We start from the raw sequence: 12,427 nt of genomic DNA, 5'->3' as shown, positions 1-12,427 counted from the left end.
ACAAAATATTCTAGGTTATGACTTATTAATTTTTTTATTCTATAAAAAAATGGAAGCATTTGGGCCACTTTGAAATAATCAATAACTTATGACAACTATGATGTAGAAGTAGGTAAGGCACAAACAGACCAACAATAATATGTCCAGAATTGTGATAAGAGAAGCAAACAAAAAAAGTACAAGGAGACTAAATCCTTGAAAAAGACTAATAATCCAAACAGTACATGCTTATCTGGAAGACAACCTGAAGCTGGCTCAACTTTTAGGCTATTCCTGAAACAAACACTAATGTAGCCTGCAATAGTCAATCCATAGTTCAAGGGTGAAAATCTACACCAAAATCTCTCATGTGCTCTTTCCATATAAGATGTCAGTGAAGTCATACTCTAATGGCAGTGTCCTACCATGGGACTCAGGACTGAGAAAAGATGAAGGGATACCAAAATGATAAGAATGTTTTTTACTATGTCTATTATACCTCCAAAACAGGTCCTTGCTTTAGGAGTACTTACAGAGAATTAAGGACCCATACTGAAATTATGTAAATATGTAAGGGAAGAGTGAAATAAGCCACAGTGACACACCTATGAGTTTCATATAACAGAGAAAATTTAATTTGTAAAATGACGACCTGGGGAAAGCCAGAATACTTTAACCCTACTTTCAATCAGATATCTAGGATCTAGGAATCAGAAAACATCATGTGCTCCGATGTACCCATATGAGCAAAAGAGGCTCAATTCTTGTTATAAATCTCAGAAAAACAGAAAGCAACAATTTTCTACATTTTGGTGATTTGTTCAATACTCCTCAAGCACACTTCTCCTGCCTGTCTGACATTAAATCACGTGTTCAAAGATCCAAAAATCACCTTTTACTCTTATAGCTAACTCAGAGTACCTAGAATTTGGTACCAATTATTCATCAACTATTTTTGCTTCATAAGTTTATCCAAATTCTATAAATTTGTTATCTGTTGGCAAAGGGGAGAATATATTTTCTATTTTTACAATATTCCTTAATTATCTGCCACTAGACTGATATCCAAAATTCATCTGCTTTGCTAGAAAAAGTTTCATCAACATCACTGTTTGGTTAAAAAAAAAAAAAATCATGGTCCAGTGGTTTGAATTCCATAAATCCACTGCAGGGGGCATGGATCCCATTCTTGGCTGGGAATCCCAAAAGCTGCAAAGTGTAGCCAAAAAAAAAAAATCACTATTTTGTAAATACAGAAAATTTTTCATTATTTAGGAATTAAACTGAATTACTTTCTCTCCAAGAAAAAAAAAATTTAAGAGTCAACTAGTTTGGGGTTGGGGAGATGTCAAAGAATAGCATAGCACATGACTCAAACCAGATGACGAAGGAAATAAAGAAGAAAGAAAACAAGTAGGCCACCAGAGAAAGAAAAGAAAATTTCAGTAGTAACATTATTTAATAGGCTCAGTATAGCATCCTCTCAGATTGTAATTTTGGAGATCAGAGACTATTTAAGGCTGGGCTTGGTGACCTGAGGTGAATGGAGAGTGACTGCTAACGACGATGAAAGTGGGGGAATAAGCGGCATGAAACTCTACCTTGGTGGCGTCTGCTTCTTTGAAAATCATATACGGTTCTGCACACTCTCCAATGTCTCCCTGCTGCAGCACTTTTTCTAGCTGTCAAAGGCAAAAAAGCAAAGATTAATTAAGCTTAAAAATAAAAGCAATCAGCCTGGAATGCAAGGACGGTTCGACATACAAAAATCAACTTAATACATCACATTAACAGAATAACAGAACAAAACCACATGACCATGTTAATTATTGCAGAAAAAAGAATTGGACAATTCAACACCCTTTCATGATAAAAAAAAAAAAATTCAACAAACTTGGAAAAGAAGAAAACTACCCCAATAAGAGCCCATCTATGAAAATTTCACATCTAACATCTTATTCAATGTTGAAAAACTGAAAGCTTTTCCTTTAGAATCAGGAACAGGATAAGAATGTTAACTTTCGCCAATTCTGTTGAACAAAATACTAGAAGTCTGAGCCAGAGCAATGTGACAAGAAAAAGGACGCCCAAAAAATAAACAAAAACATTCAAATTTAAAAAGGAAGAATTTAAATTATCTCTATTTACAGCCAACATGATCTTTTACAGAGAAAATCCTAATATTCCACAAAAAAACGATTCAGTTCAGTTCAGTTCAGTCGCTCAGTCATGTCCAACTCTTTGCGACTCCATGAACCGCAGCATGCCAGGCCTCCCTGTCTATCACCAACTCCTGGAGTCTACCCAAACCCATGTCCATTGAGTCGGTGAGGCCATCCAGCCATCTCATCCTCTGTTGTCCCTTCTCCTCCTGCCCCCAATCTTTCCCAGCATCAGGGTCTCTTCCAATGAGTCAGCTCTTTGCATCGGTGGCCAAAGTATTGGAGGTTCAGCTTCAACATCCGTCCTTCCAATGAACACCCAGGACTGATCTCCTTTAGGATGGACTGGTTGGATCTCCTTCCAGTCCAAGGGACTCTCAAGAATCTTCTCCAAAACCACAGTTCAAAAGCATCAATTCTTCGGCGCTCAGCTTGCTTTATAAGTCCAACTCTCACATCCATACGTAACCACTGGAAAAACTATAGCCTTGACTACACAGACCTTTGTTGACAAAGGTCTCTGCTTTTTAATATGCTTTCTAGGTTGGTCATAACTTTCCTTCCAAGGAGTAAGCGTCTTTTAATTTCATGGCTGCAATCACCATCTGCAGTGATTTTGGAGCCCAGAAAAATAAAACCATCCACTGTTTCCACTGTTTCCCCATCTATTTGCCATGAAGTGATGGGACAGGATGCCATGATCTTACTCTTTACAACTAATAAATAAATAAATTCAGCAAAGTTGAAGGATACAAAATAAGTTGTATTTCTATACCCTAACAAGCAATTCAAAAAGGAAATTAAGAAAATAATTCCATTTATAATATCAAAAAGAATAAAGTACTGAAGTATAAACCAAAAAGCTGAAAGATTTGTAATCTGAAAACTATAAAGAGTTAAATAATTTTCTACAAGAATGCCAAGACTATTCAATGGGGAAAGAATAGTTTTTCCAACAAATGGTGTTTAAAAAAATCCCTAAATTTCTAAAGGCAAAAGAATAAAGTTGAACCCTCACATTACATACAAAAATTAACTCAAAACAGATCAAAGACCATCCCCCCAAAAAAACCCTAAAACTATAAAACTCCTAGAAGAAAAATAAAGGAAAAGCTTCATGTGATTAAATTTAGTAATAGATTCTTGGATTTTACACAATAAAAGCAAAGGCAACAGAAGTAAAAATCATTAAACTGGATTACATCAAAATTTAAAACTTCTTTATATGATAGGACACAATCTAAAGGGAGAAAAGGCAATTCTCAGAATAAGAGAGAAAATACTTGTAAATCATATAACTGATAAAGAATTAATATCCAAAACAGATAAAGAAATCCTACAACTGAAGAGAATAGCAAATAACCTGATTTTTAAATGAGCAAAGGATTTGAACAGACATTTCGCCAAAGAAGCCAAACAAGTATCTAAGAAACATATGACGAACACACTCAACATCATTAATCAATTTGCTGTTGTTGTTTAGTTGATAAGTCATGCCTGACTCTTCTGTGACTCCATGGACTATAGCCTGCCAGGCTCCTCTGTCCATGGGATTTCCCAGGCAAGAATACTAGAATGGGTTACCAATTCCTTCTCCAGGGGAATCTTTCTTATCCAGGGATTGAACTGACATTGCCTGCATTGGCAGATGGATTCTTTATCACTGAGCCACCTGAGAAGCCCTTCACTAATCCCTGGGCTTCCCTGGCGGCTCAGCAGTATCACTGGGCCTCCCTGTGATGCTGGTGGTTTAACTGAATGGAGTATGTAAATCAACTGACCAACCTGCAGGCACCTGGAAGGAACACAAGCACCTAACAGAGTACAGCCTAGATCAGCTGACCACCAGACAACTTAGACGCATGAACTACACAAATGCTTACTGTTGGGTGCCACGGAGATTTTTGTCTTTTTGTTCTTGTAGAGGAATAACTAACGAATATATAGACCAAGGGAATTTTCTCTCAAAAAACAAAATTATATTGCTGGACTATGATAAAAGAAAACTTTTAAATATAATTTAAAATTTGTACACATCTTAACTTGTTCATATTTTTGAAATTACACAAAAGTCTTTTTCTGTTTATATACAAATTTTTATGTGTGCTTAGGTATATGTGTATGATTTTACACAATTGGCACCATGTGGTATGAACCATTTCATTTTCAAGCAGACAGTATTCCAATCATCATCGCTATCTTTCTAGTTCATTCCCTCAAATATGTTCTATTTTATGAAAACTTACTATTTTCCCATGTAAAATAATGGTGTATACACATCTGTCAATTATTTTAATATCTAGAACTTTACTTATAAGTGACTTTCTGAAGACCACTGCTGCTAAATCTTTGCTTGGAGAATTGTTCATTGTAACTAAGATTTAACCTGAATTCATAGGAATCTATCCACAAATTAGGACATTATTCCTGTGGGTAAATAAAATTCATTTCATGACAATCTACTTTATAACCTTATTATAAAATTCATTACCTTTTTATGATAATTTTAAGGTAAAATGATTAAAGACTATATTTTAGGCAACTCTCAAGTCAAGGTCAAGTTAAGGTAAATAATTATTAAGTTATCCTAAGCTAGGTAGCTTAGTATTCAAATTTTAGTATCTGTAATCCTTATTCTTAATTGATTGATAGTCAAATCATAATGCTCCATGATTTCAATGATTTAATATTAACATTTATATAATTTAGGAACTGCATGATAAAACCACAGTATAGCTCCATATCCAAATAACCATAGATGGTTAGTTTAATACGCCAACGCAGCTAAGTTATCAAATACCAGTCAAGATGTTGCTGTGAAGGTATTTTTTTAGAGATGATTAACTTTTAAATCAGTAGACTGAGTAAAGCAATTTCCCTTCATAATGTGGGTGGCCTTATCCAGTTAGTTGAAGACCTCAAGAACAAAGACTGCTGCTGCTGCTGCTAAGTCGCTTCAGTCGTGTCCGACTCTGTGCAACCCCATAGACGACAGCCCACCAGCCTCCTCTGTCCCTGGGATTCTCCAGGCAAGAACACTACAAAGACTAAGGTTTCTCAAAGATGGATTCTCAAGACTACAACATAGCAATCCTCCATATGTATATGTACCTTCCTCCTATTGATCTGCTTATTTAGAGAATTCTAATAAAGCTTCCCACTCAAGAAGAATTTAGGTAGCACCTATAGTATACATCCAATATTATGTTAAAAATATTAACATGAAAAAATAGGCAAAGATAAAATCTTTGACCTTAAAAAGCTTGTGATATTGACAAGCAGACAAGTACACAGACATAACACAAATAAACAAATATATTTAACATTATGCTCACCTTTATTACAAGAAAAACATCTTGGGAAGGATAAGTGATAGAAAAAATAGCTGATCTTGCCAGGGTGGTAATGGCAGCAGGTGGAACATGTGGACGTAATAATCCTTTCATCTGCTCAGAATTAAGGTCAAAATAAAAGTTTTCTGAAATCTAAAACACATATTCATATGTTAAATTTAAAACCTGTGCATTTTATAAACACTCACAAAAACCATAAATATTCAGTCTTAAAAGATTACAGTTATTAAACAATTATACTAACATACATAGATTTCACTATCAGTGAAGATATACAAAGATCTTTACATATCTAAATCAAAACAAAAAGAATGCAAAAACATATTCTAAAGAACCATATCCCATACTCTTTTAGTAAGAAATTTGACTTCTGATAAAGTATATAAAGAAACTATTATTAAGATGAATTACCCCAAGTTGAGTCTTTGAAAATTTAAATAACATTTCAGAAGATGTGATTTAGTAAATACAAGATGCTAGAGTAGAGTTCCACAATATGCTGACAGCAGAAGTCATTAAAGGCATTTCACCTTTCTACTGCATGGGAGGCTTAGAATACTAAAAATGCTGTATGGTAAGTCCTCTGAAAAACTCCTAAGTGTAACAAAGATATAACAGCAAAACCAACAGCAATATTTTAGACAAGAATATTTAAAATATAAATAAATGATCTTTTAATAATAGCTAGTGAGAATTTAAAAATTACATCAACAAAACGTCACTGTCACCATCAATCTAACTCTTTATACATCATTTGCCTAAGATGCTTTTCTTTTATAAAGTTACTCCTGCTACTTCTTTTTGGAACTCTTTCAATGAAACAAAAAACAAGTCAACTAAACTATTTTACAGTAGGAAAATAATGTCTCACAGTTCTATTTTCTTTTTGAAAATATCCATGTTTAGTAATAGTCTCAAAAAATCATTATCTTATAAAACAAATTAGAAACAGGTTTCAGAACCTCTGATTGTGACAAAAGACTATGTTCAAATTATATAACCTTACCTTTTTCTTTTCTTTCACATCATATAAAGCCAAACTTGCAAAAATGGGTTCAATTTCAATCTCAAACCTTTAGGAAGGAGAAGGATGAGTTTTAAATATATACATAAAATACACAGTTCGAGAGAAATTCTCATTCCAAAAATAAATTCTCTCTATACCTTGTACTTTTATCTACCTGTCTTATACCATCTATACTACCCATCTTCCTTGAACACACTTTTCCATGTATATCTTCCACAGTCTAAATCAACTGTTAGCACATACTTCAAAAGCTTAAAAAAGAAGTCCACCCCCTGGTGGCGCTAGTGGTAAAGAACCGGCCTGCCTACACAGGAGAAATGAGAGATGTGGATTTGATCCCTGAGTGGGGAAGATCCCCTGGGGAAAAGCATGGCAACCCACTCCAGGATTCCTGCCTGGAAAATCCCATGGACAGAGGAACCCCACGGGATACCGTCCACAGCATCACAAAGAATCGGACAAGACTGAAGAGACTTAATACACACCATGAAACAAATATAAAATCAACTCTAAGGAAAAAGATACTACTGGTATTCCTCAAGCCAAGAACAGTGTCTGATAAATACTACAGATTTCAGTGAATGTTTTTTCAAGTTTTAAGATAATTATATAACTGAGGCAAAGAATCATCTTCACCTGTAAGCCAAAAGTGCTCTGAAGTTCAGCTTCATAGGTAAGGTTAAATGGTTGGAAGCATTTAAAATTATGTATAGAACAATACTTTTCAAAAGGAGACAAACACAAATCCACTAGGATTTTTTTTTTTTTACTGGTACTCAAAACATTACTTCAGAAAAGAAAAGTTATATAGTAAACAAAATAAATACTCACTTTAGTGATAAACATTTTACAAGAAGTCTTTGACCAAAATGTTCTTTGGGCACATCAGGAACACTAAGTCGTTCTATCGGCTCTTCCTGCAAATTAACAAGCAACACCCAAATGAACATGCTTACCATGTTTCAACCCTTTACAATTTATTTTTTAAGAACTTATTTTATTAACCTACTACTTTTAGTCTTCACAAGTAAGCAAAGAAAAGAATGGCCTATTTATCCTCAAACTAAAGTCATTAGGTTGTAAGTGTGTTCAATTATATCTCATTTACAAAAAGCTTAGCTATATTTCCATTAAGTTTTATTCCCCACATTTATCATAAAACTATTAATATATATAGTTCATACTCCCAAAACATCTATCTCTATAATCTTTTGCTTCTTTATCCAAGTTTCTATACCTCATCTGGTGATGGATGCAAGGCAAAGAGTTCCTTGTGACGGTTTGATTTCCTTTGCTCATCATTCTGACGGTCTATTTCTTCATTTGGAGTTCGATCAAGTAAATTGGGAAGCAAAGCATCAGGAAGTGAATTTTTCAAATCAAAAATACTGCAGGCCCAGCTACCCCTTGGAGTATCGTCTATTGACATTGAACGTCTTTTAAGATCATCCTGCCATGCAAAACATTAAATATATTAATCAATGAATAAAAAATAAACTATTTTAAAAGAACGTCTTATAGTCATTCAAAAATAAAAGTATTACTTGTTCATCCTGGTAGTTGTTGCCATCTGGAGCATCATCAGATTCAAACACCTGTTTCGGCAAACCTTTTTGCCTTTCTTTCTGTTTATCTAATGTATTAGGATTAAATCCTGTTCCCAGTTTATGATATCTATTCAAAATAAAATAGTTAAGTAAATATCAACTTTCCGAAAATTCTTCATGTTCATCATCATTACATAATAAGCTAACTCTTCTCCATACCATTTCTTTACATAGTAAGAATATATTCTGGCAGTTTTGAGTATATTAAACATTTAAGAAGAAGAAGTGAAGTCACCCAATCATGTCCAACTCCTTGTGACCCCATGGACTGTAGCCTGCCAGGCTCCTCCATCCACTGGATTTTCCAGGCAAGAATACTGGAGTGGGTTGCCATTTCCTTCTCCAGGGGATCTTCCTGACCCAAGGACTGAACTGGGGTATCCCACATTACAGACTCCTTAACGTCTGAGCCACCAGGGGAGTTCCATTAAACATTTAACCAAAGGTTTAAGAAAACGTCCATCCAAAGTTCCTTTAATCCAACTAGACAGCAGATTATGAGTTTCCCAGAAGTAAATCATAATGTCCTTCTTTTCATGACAATCCTGTGGATATACTGTATTTTAAGTTGTACTTTCAATTAAGAAAACTGGTCAGTAAAAAGAAATGATGGGAAGCCAGGTTAAAAATAAAATGAAAGAGTAGAAAATATAAACTGCATTCATAACTGTAAATTTTTAAAAGGCAAAATATAGAGAAAGTATTGAACCATTAAGTTTCAAACAGCCAAAAAAAATTTTGCTGTACCTCATTATGTATAAAAGATCTCAAGCAACCTAAAGCTTCAGACTTCTAAAATGAAAAACAGCAAGATCTATACCATTGTATGTGTGTATATAAATATATTTATATATATACTTAACATATATTGTTATATAATATATATCTTAGGCTAAGAACTCTTAATATAAGCTTTTTTCCAAACAAGCCAATATCCAAGATTATCAGAGACACTACAATCAAGAGCATTTACTGTGCCATACCTCATATAGTCACATTGGGGGAAATTTTAATTGAAGTATAAACAATTATAATTACCAGAGGATATTATGGTTTATCAGTCAATTGATGACACAGTAAATAAACATACCCAATATGAATTATTTACATTGTGTCTTGTTGCTAAAGGTACTGAAACAGCAGCTACATGATGTTCATATCATAGCATAATCACAGAATAAAAAACAGCAGTTTTCTCTGGAAGAACCAAAACAAAGATATGCAATATAGTAACATGAAAGTATTACTCAAAAGCAGATGTTCTAATATTTCATGAAAGTTTAAAGTGCCTTAGTTTGTGTAAAAGTGTTTGTAAAGTGACAAAGTGTGAATTCAAACACAAGCCTGATTAACTAAAACTCATGTTAACGAAAGACAAATAGATAAAACTTTATAGCCAAAACCATCACTAGATAATTTTTGAAAGATACTGTTTTCTAGTCTTTGCATCTTTTGTTCTCAATGGAAATATTTGTATTTTAAAGGACAAAATATACTGTTGCTTTTCTATATGAAAAAGTTTTCTTTAAAAATATTTTATTATTACAGAACCAATCCATGTTCATTGCTGAAAATTTAAAAATACAGACTTGTAAAATCATTATATTTCTACTACTCAGAGATTATCAGTGTTGAACACTCCTATTATTTAACTAACTGGACCTTTTCCTAGCATATATATTATGTACACACATACATACTTTTGGTATTTGTATTTTTAATAAAAATGAGATACAGTGGAAAAGAGTACCTTCATTTGTGAAGTTTTATATCTAAGCTACTTTAGTAAGCCAGAATACTATTGAATTTTATGTTCTAAAAAACCAATAGTATGAAATTCAAGGGTACTGAGATGAAGGACACGATTTATCATTAATACTCTTCTGTATTATCATTCTGTCCCTCTAGTTAGTCGCTATGAGGCTCTACATGATCATCCATCCACCAATGCCTTTTCTTTGACTTTGTATCTTAGCATTCTCTCCTTCAAATTATTCTGTTCCAGCCACATCGATCATTTGGTATTTCTTAAACAGTCCTAGCATGCTTCCAATATGGAACCATTGCAGGTACTGCTCTTTCTCTGTCAAATACGCTCTTTCCCATGATATACGGACGGCTTACTTCTTAACTTCCTTTAGGTCTTTGCTGAAAGTCTTCTTCTCAGAAAGGCCTCTTCTGATTAGTTATATCAAGTAAAAACACCTCTGCTTGGCTTGCCCTACCCCCACATATTACTTTCTTTCTCTACAAGACTTCCCTCCACCACAACTATTAAATATTTATCTGTGTTTGTTTATTGTCTGTTGCCTTCAACCCCAAGTAGAATGCAGGCTCCATGAAGGCATGGAGTTTGTTGACTGATGTATCATCACTGCTTAGTATAGTGCCTGGCACACACGAGCCTCACGATAAGTATCTTTTGAATAAATGAATGAATATTAAGCACTTTCTATCCTTTTACCCTTCTGTGCTGAATTATGGAAGGATTTTTTGGTTTCATCTCACAACTTACTATTCCACTTTTCAGTCACATCTACTCCACCATTAAACCCATCCAGAGTTTTAAATTTTTTTTCACTGAACAAAATTTTTACTTCCATAGATAACTAGCTGAGTTTTTATATGGTTACAGTATCTTTTCATATCTCTTTGAGGATATTAGTTATACATATGGTTCTTGATCTGTGTTCTATTAACTATTTCCTAAATCATTAGCTCTTTTATTTGTGGTTTGATAATTCTCTTTCAAGTGCACTTTGGTTTAGATTGGTTGTTTGTCCTCAATCACGTCTGACTCTTTGAGACCCCATAGACTGTGGCCCACCAGGCTCCTATGTCCATGCAGTTTCCTAGGCAAGAATACTGCAATGGGTTGCCATTCCCTACTCCAGGGGATCTGCCCAACCCAGGGATTGATCCTACATCCCTTGCCTCTTCTGCATTGGCAGGCAGTTTCTTTACCAACTGCACCACCTAGGAAGCCCACGTGAACTGGTTCCCATCAGCTAGCTGGCCATTCTAGGTTCTGACACTCATTTTTTAATTTGTAAGTGCGTATCTGTCTGGGAAATACTGTATCTTCTTAGCCGAACACATATCCAGTGATTATGGAGAAGAGGCACCTCGTGCTTTCAAGGTAGCGTCTGCCAGTCTTCTGGGTATGAAGGCTCCTTCTTCTTATTCCAAGGTATGCCCACCCTGGGCACTACACTATGATCTCTGTGGTGTGCTTAGTCAGTCGTGTTCAACTCTCTGCAACCCCATGGACCGTAGCCTCCTGGGCTCCTCAGTTCATGGGGATTCTCCAGGCAAGAATACTAGAGTGGGTTTCATGCCCTCCTCCAGAGGATGTTCCCAATCCAGGTCTCCCGCATTGCAGGCAGATTGTTAACCATTTGAGCCACCAGGGAAGCACTAGGTTCTCAAGCCACCACTATTCGTGCTGTTAAAATAGGAATACTTCTACTCCCATGTCTATGCATAAAGGCATAGGAGGTTTTAAAATAACCAAATGTCCAACATTTACCCCAGGTAAATGTCACCCCCCTTCTACTGCCTGTATTCACTGAGCCTAACATTCTATTGAACTCTGGGCATGTATCTTCTCCTTCGATTATTTTGTACTGTGGTTTTCTATTGTTTCCAATCACACCTATCTTTTCTATTTTAGGGACACTTTAAAACTTCTAGACTACCAAAAGTACCCCTTTCATCTTCCATTTACCACTAAAAATAATATCTAGTATAACAGAAAAAAATATAAGCATTAGAGTCTGATGCCCCTAGGTTCTAATCCTAACAATCCCACTTTTTGGCTATGGGACCTCAAAGAAATTACTTAACTACTCTAAGCCTAAGTTACCTTATCTGTTGGAATCTTAAATGAACATAAAGTACCCAATAAAATGTCCAGCATATAGCAAAAAAAAAAACCATAAATGTTAATTACCATACCCTCTTGGCTTAAATCAAGGTGAGCAACCCCATGATTACTGTTAAGTAGCAGATTTCAGATTCCATGAGATTAATATATTTTGCAACTAATCTCTTTTTGTTAACATTTCTGATTATAAGCTTCCAACATACAAGCAGATGTAAAGACTTTTGAGTTATCTGACAGAGGAACAGTATTCTTCAGTAATCTGTAAAATCTGGCTATTGAAATACTTATCAAAATTGTAAGTTCATAAAAACAGCTCTTCTTTATAAAGGGTAGCAGACTGTGCTTTTATTAGGTCACACTAAAACTAAAAAGCATGTCAGCAGTATCCCCAAGAGTGATACTTAGCACAATAT

At 34.8% G+C, this 12,427-nt stretch overlaps 1 protein-coding gene across 1 annotated transcript in view; it reads right to left on the bottom strand.

The window, feature by feature from the left end:
- The window catches only part of DOCK7 (dedicator of cytokinesis 7), a 215,462-nt gene that overhangs the window by 135,456 nt on the left and 67,579 nt on the right, over window positions 1-12,427 (bottom strand). Inside the window, exons 7-12 of the mRNA XM_068961268.1 lie at window positions 8,066-8,195; window positions 7,759-7,971; window positions 7,353-7,438; window positions 6,501-6,567; window positions 5,477-5,626; window positions 1,581-1,661 (exon numbers count right to left, since the gene is read on the bottom strand). Of these exons, the coding sequence (XP_068817369.1) occupies window positions 1,581-1,661; window positions 5,477-5,626; window positions 6,501-6,567; window positions 7,353-7,438; window positions 7,759-7,971; window positions 8,066-8,195 (727 nt within the window). The remainder of the gene's footprint in view (window positions 1-1,580; window positions 1,662-5,476; window positions 5,627-6,500; window positions 6,568-7,352; window positions 7,439-7,758; window positions 7,972-8,065; window positions 8,196-12,427) is intronic.

The sequence above is a fragment of the Capricornis sumatraensis genome, chromosome 2 (genome assembly GCF_032405125.1).
Source record: "Capricornis sumatraensis isolate serow.1 chromosome 2, serow.2, whole genome shotgun sequence".
In the NCBI taxonomy this organism is placed as follows: domain Eukaryota; kingdom Metazoa; phylum Chordata; class Mammalia; order Artiodactyla; family Bovidae; genus Capricornis; species Capricornis sumatraensis.
The sequence above is the reverse complement of the archived record's forward strand: the minus strand, read 5'-3'. Positions and strand labels throughout refer to the sequence as shown.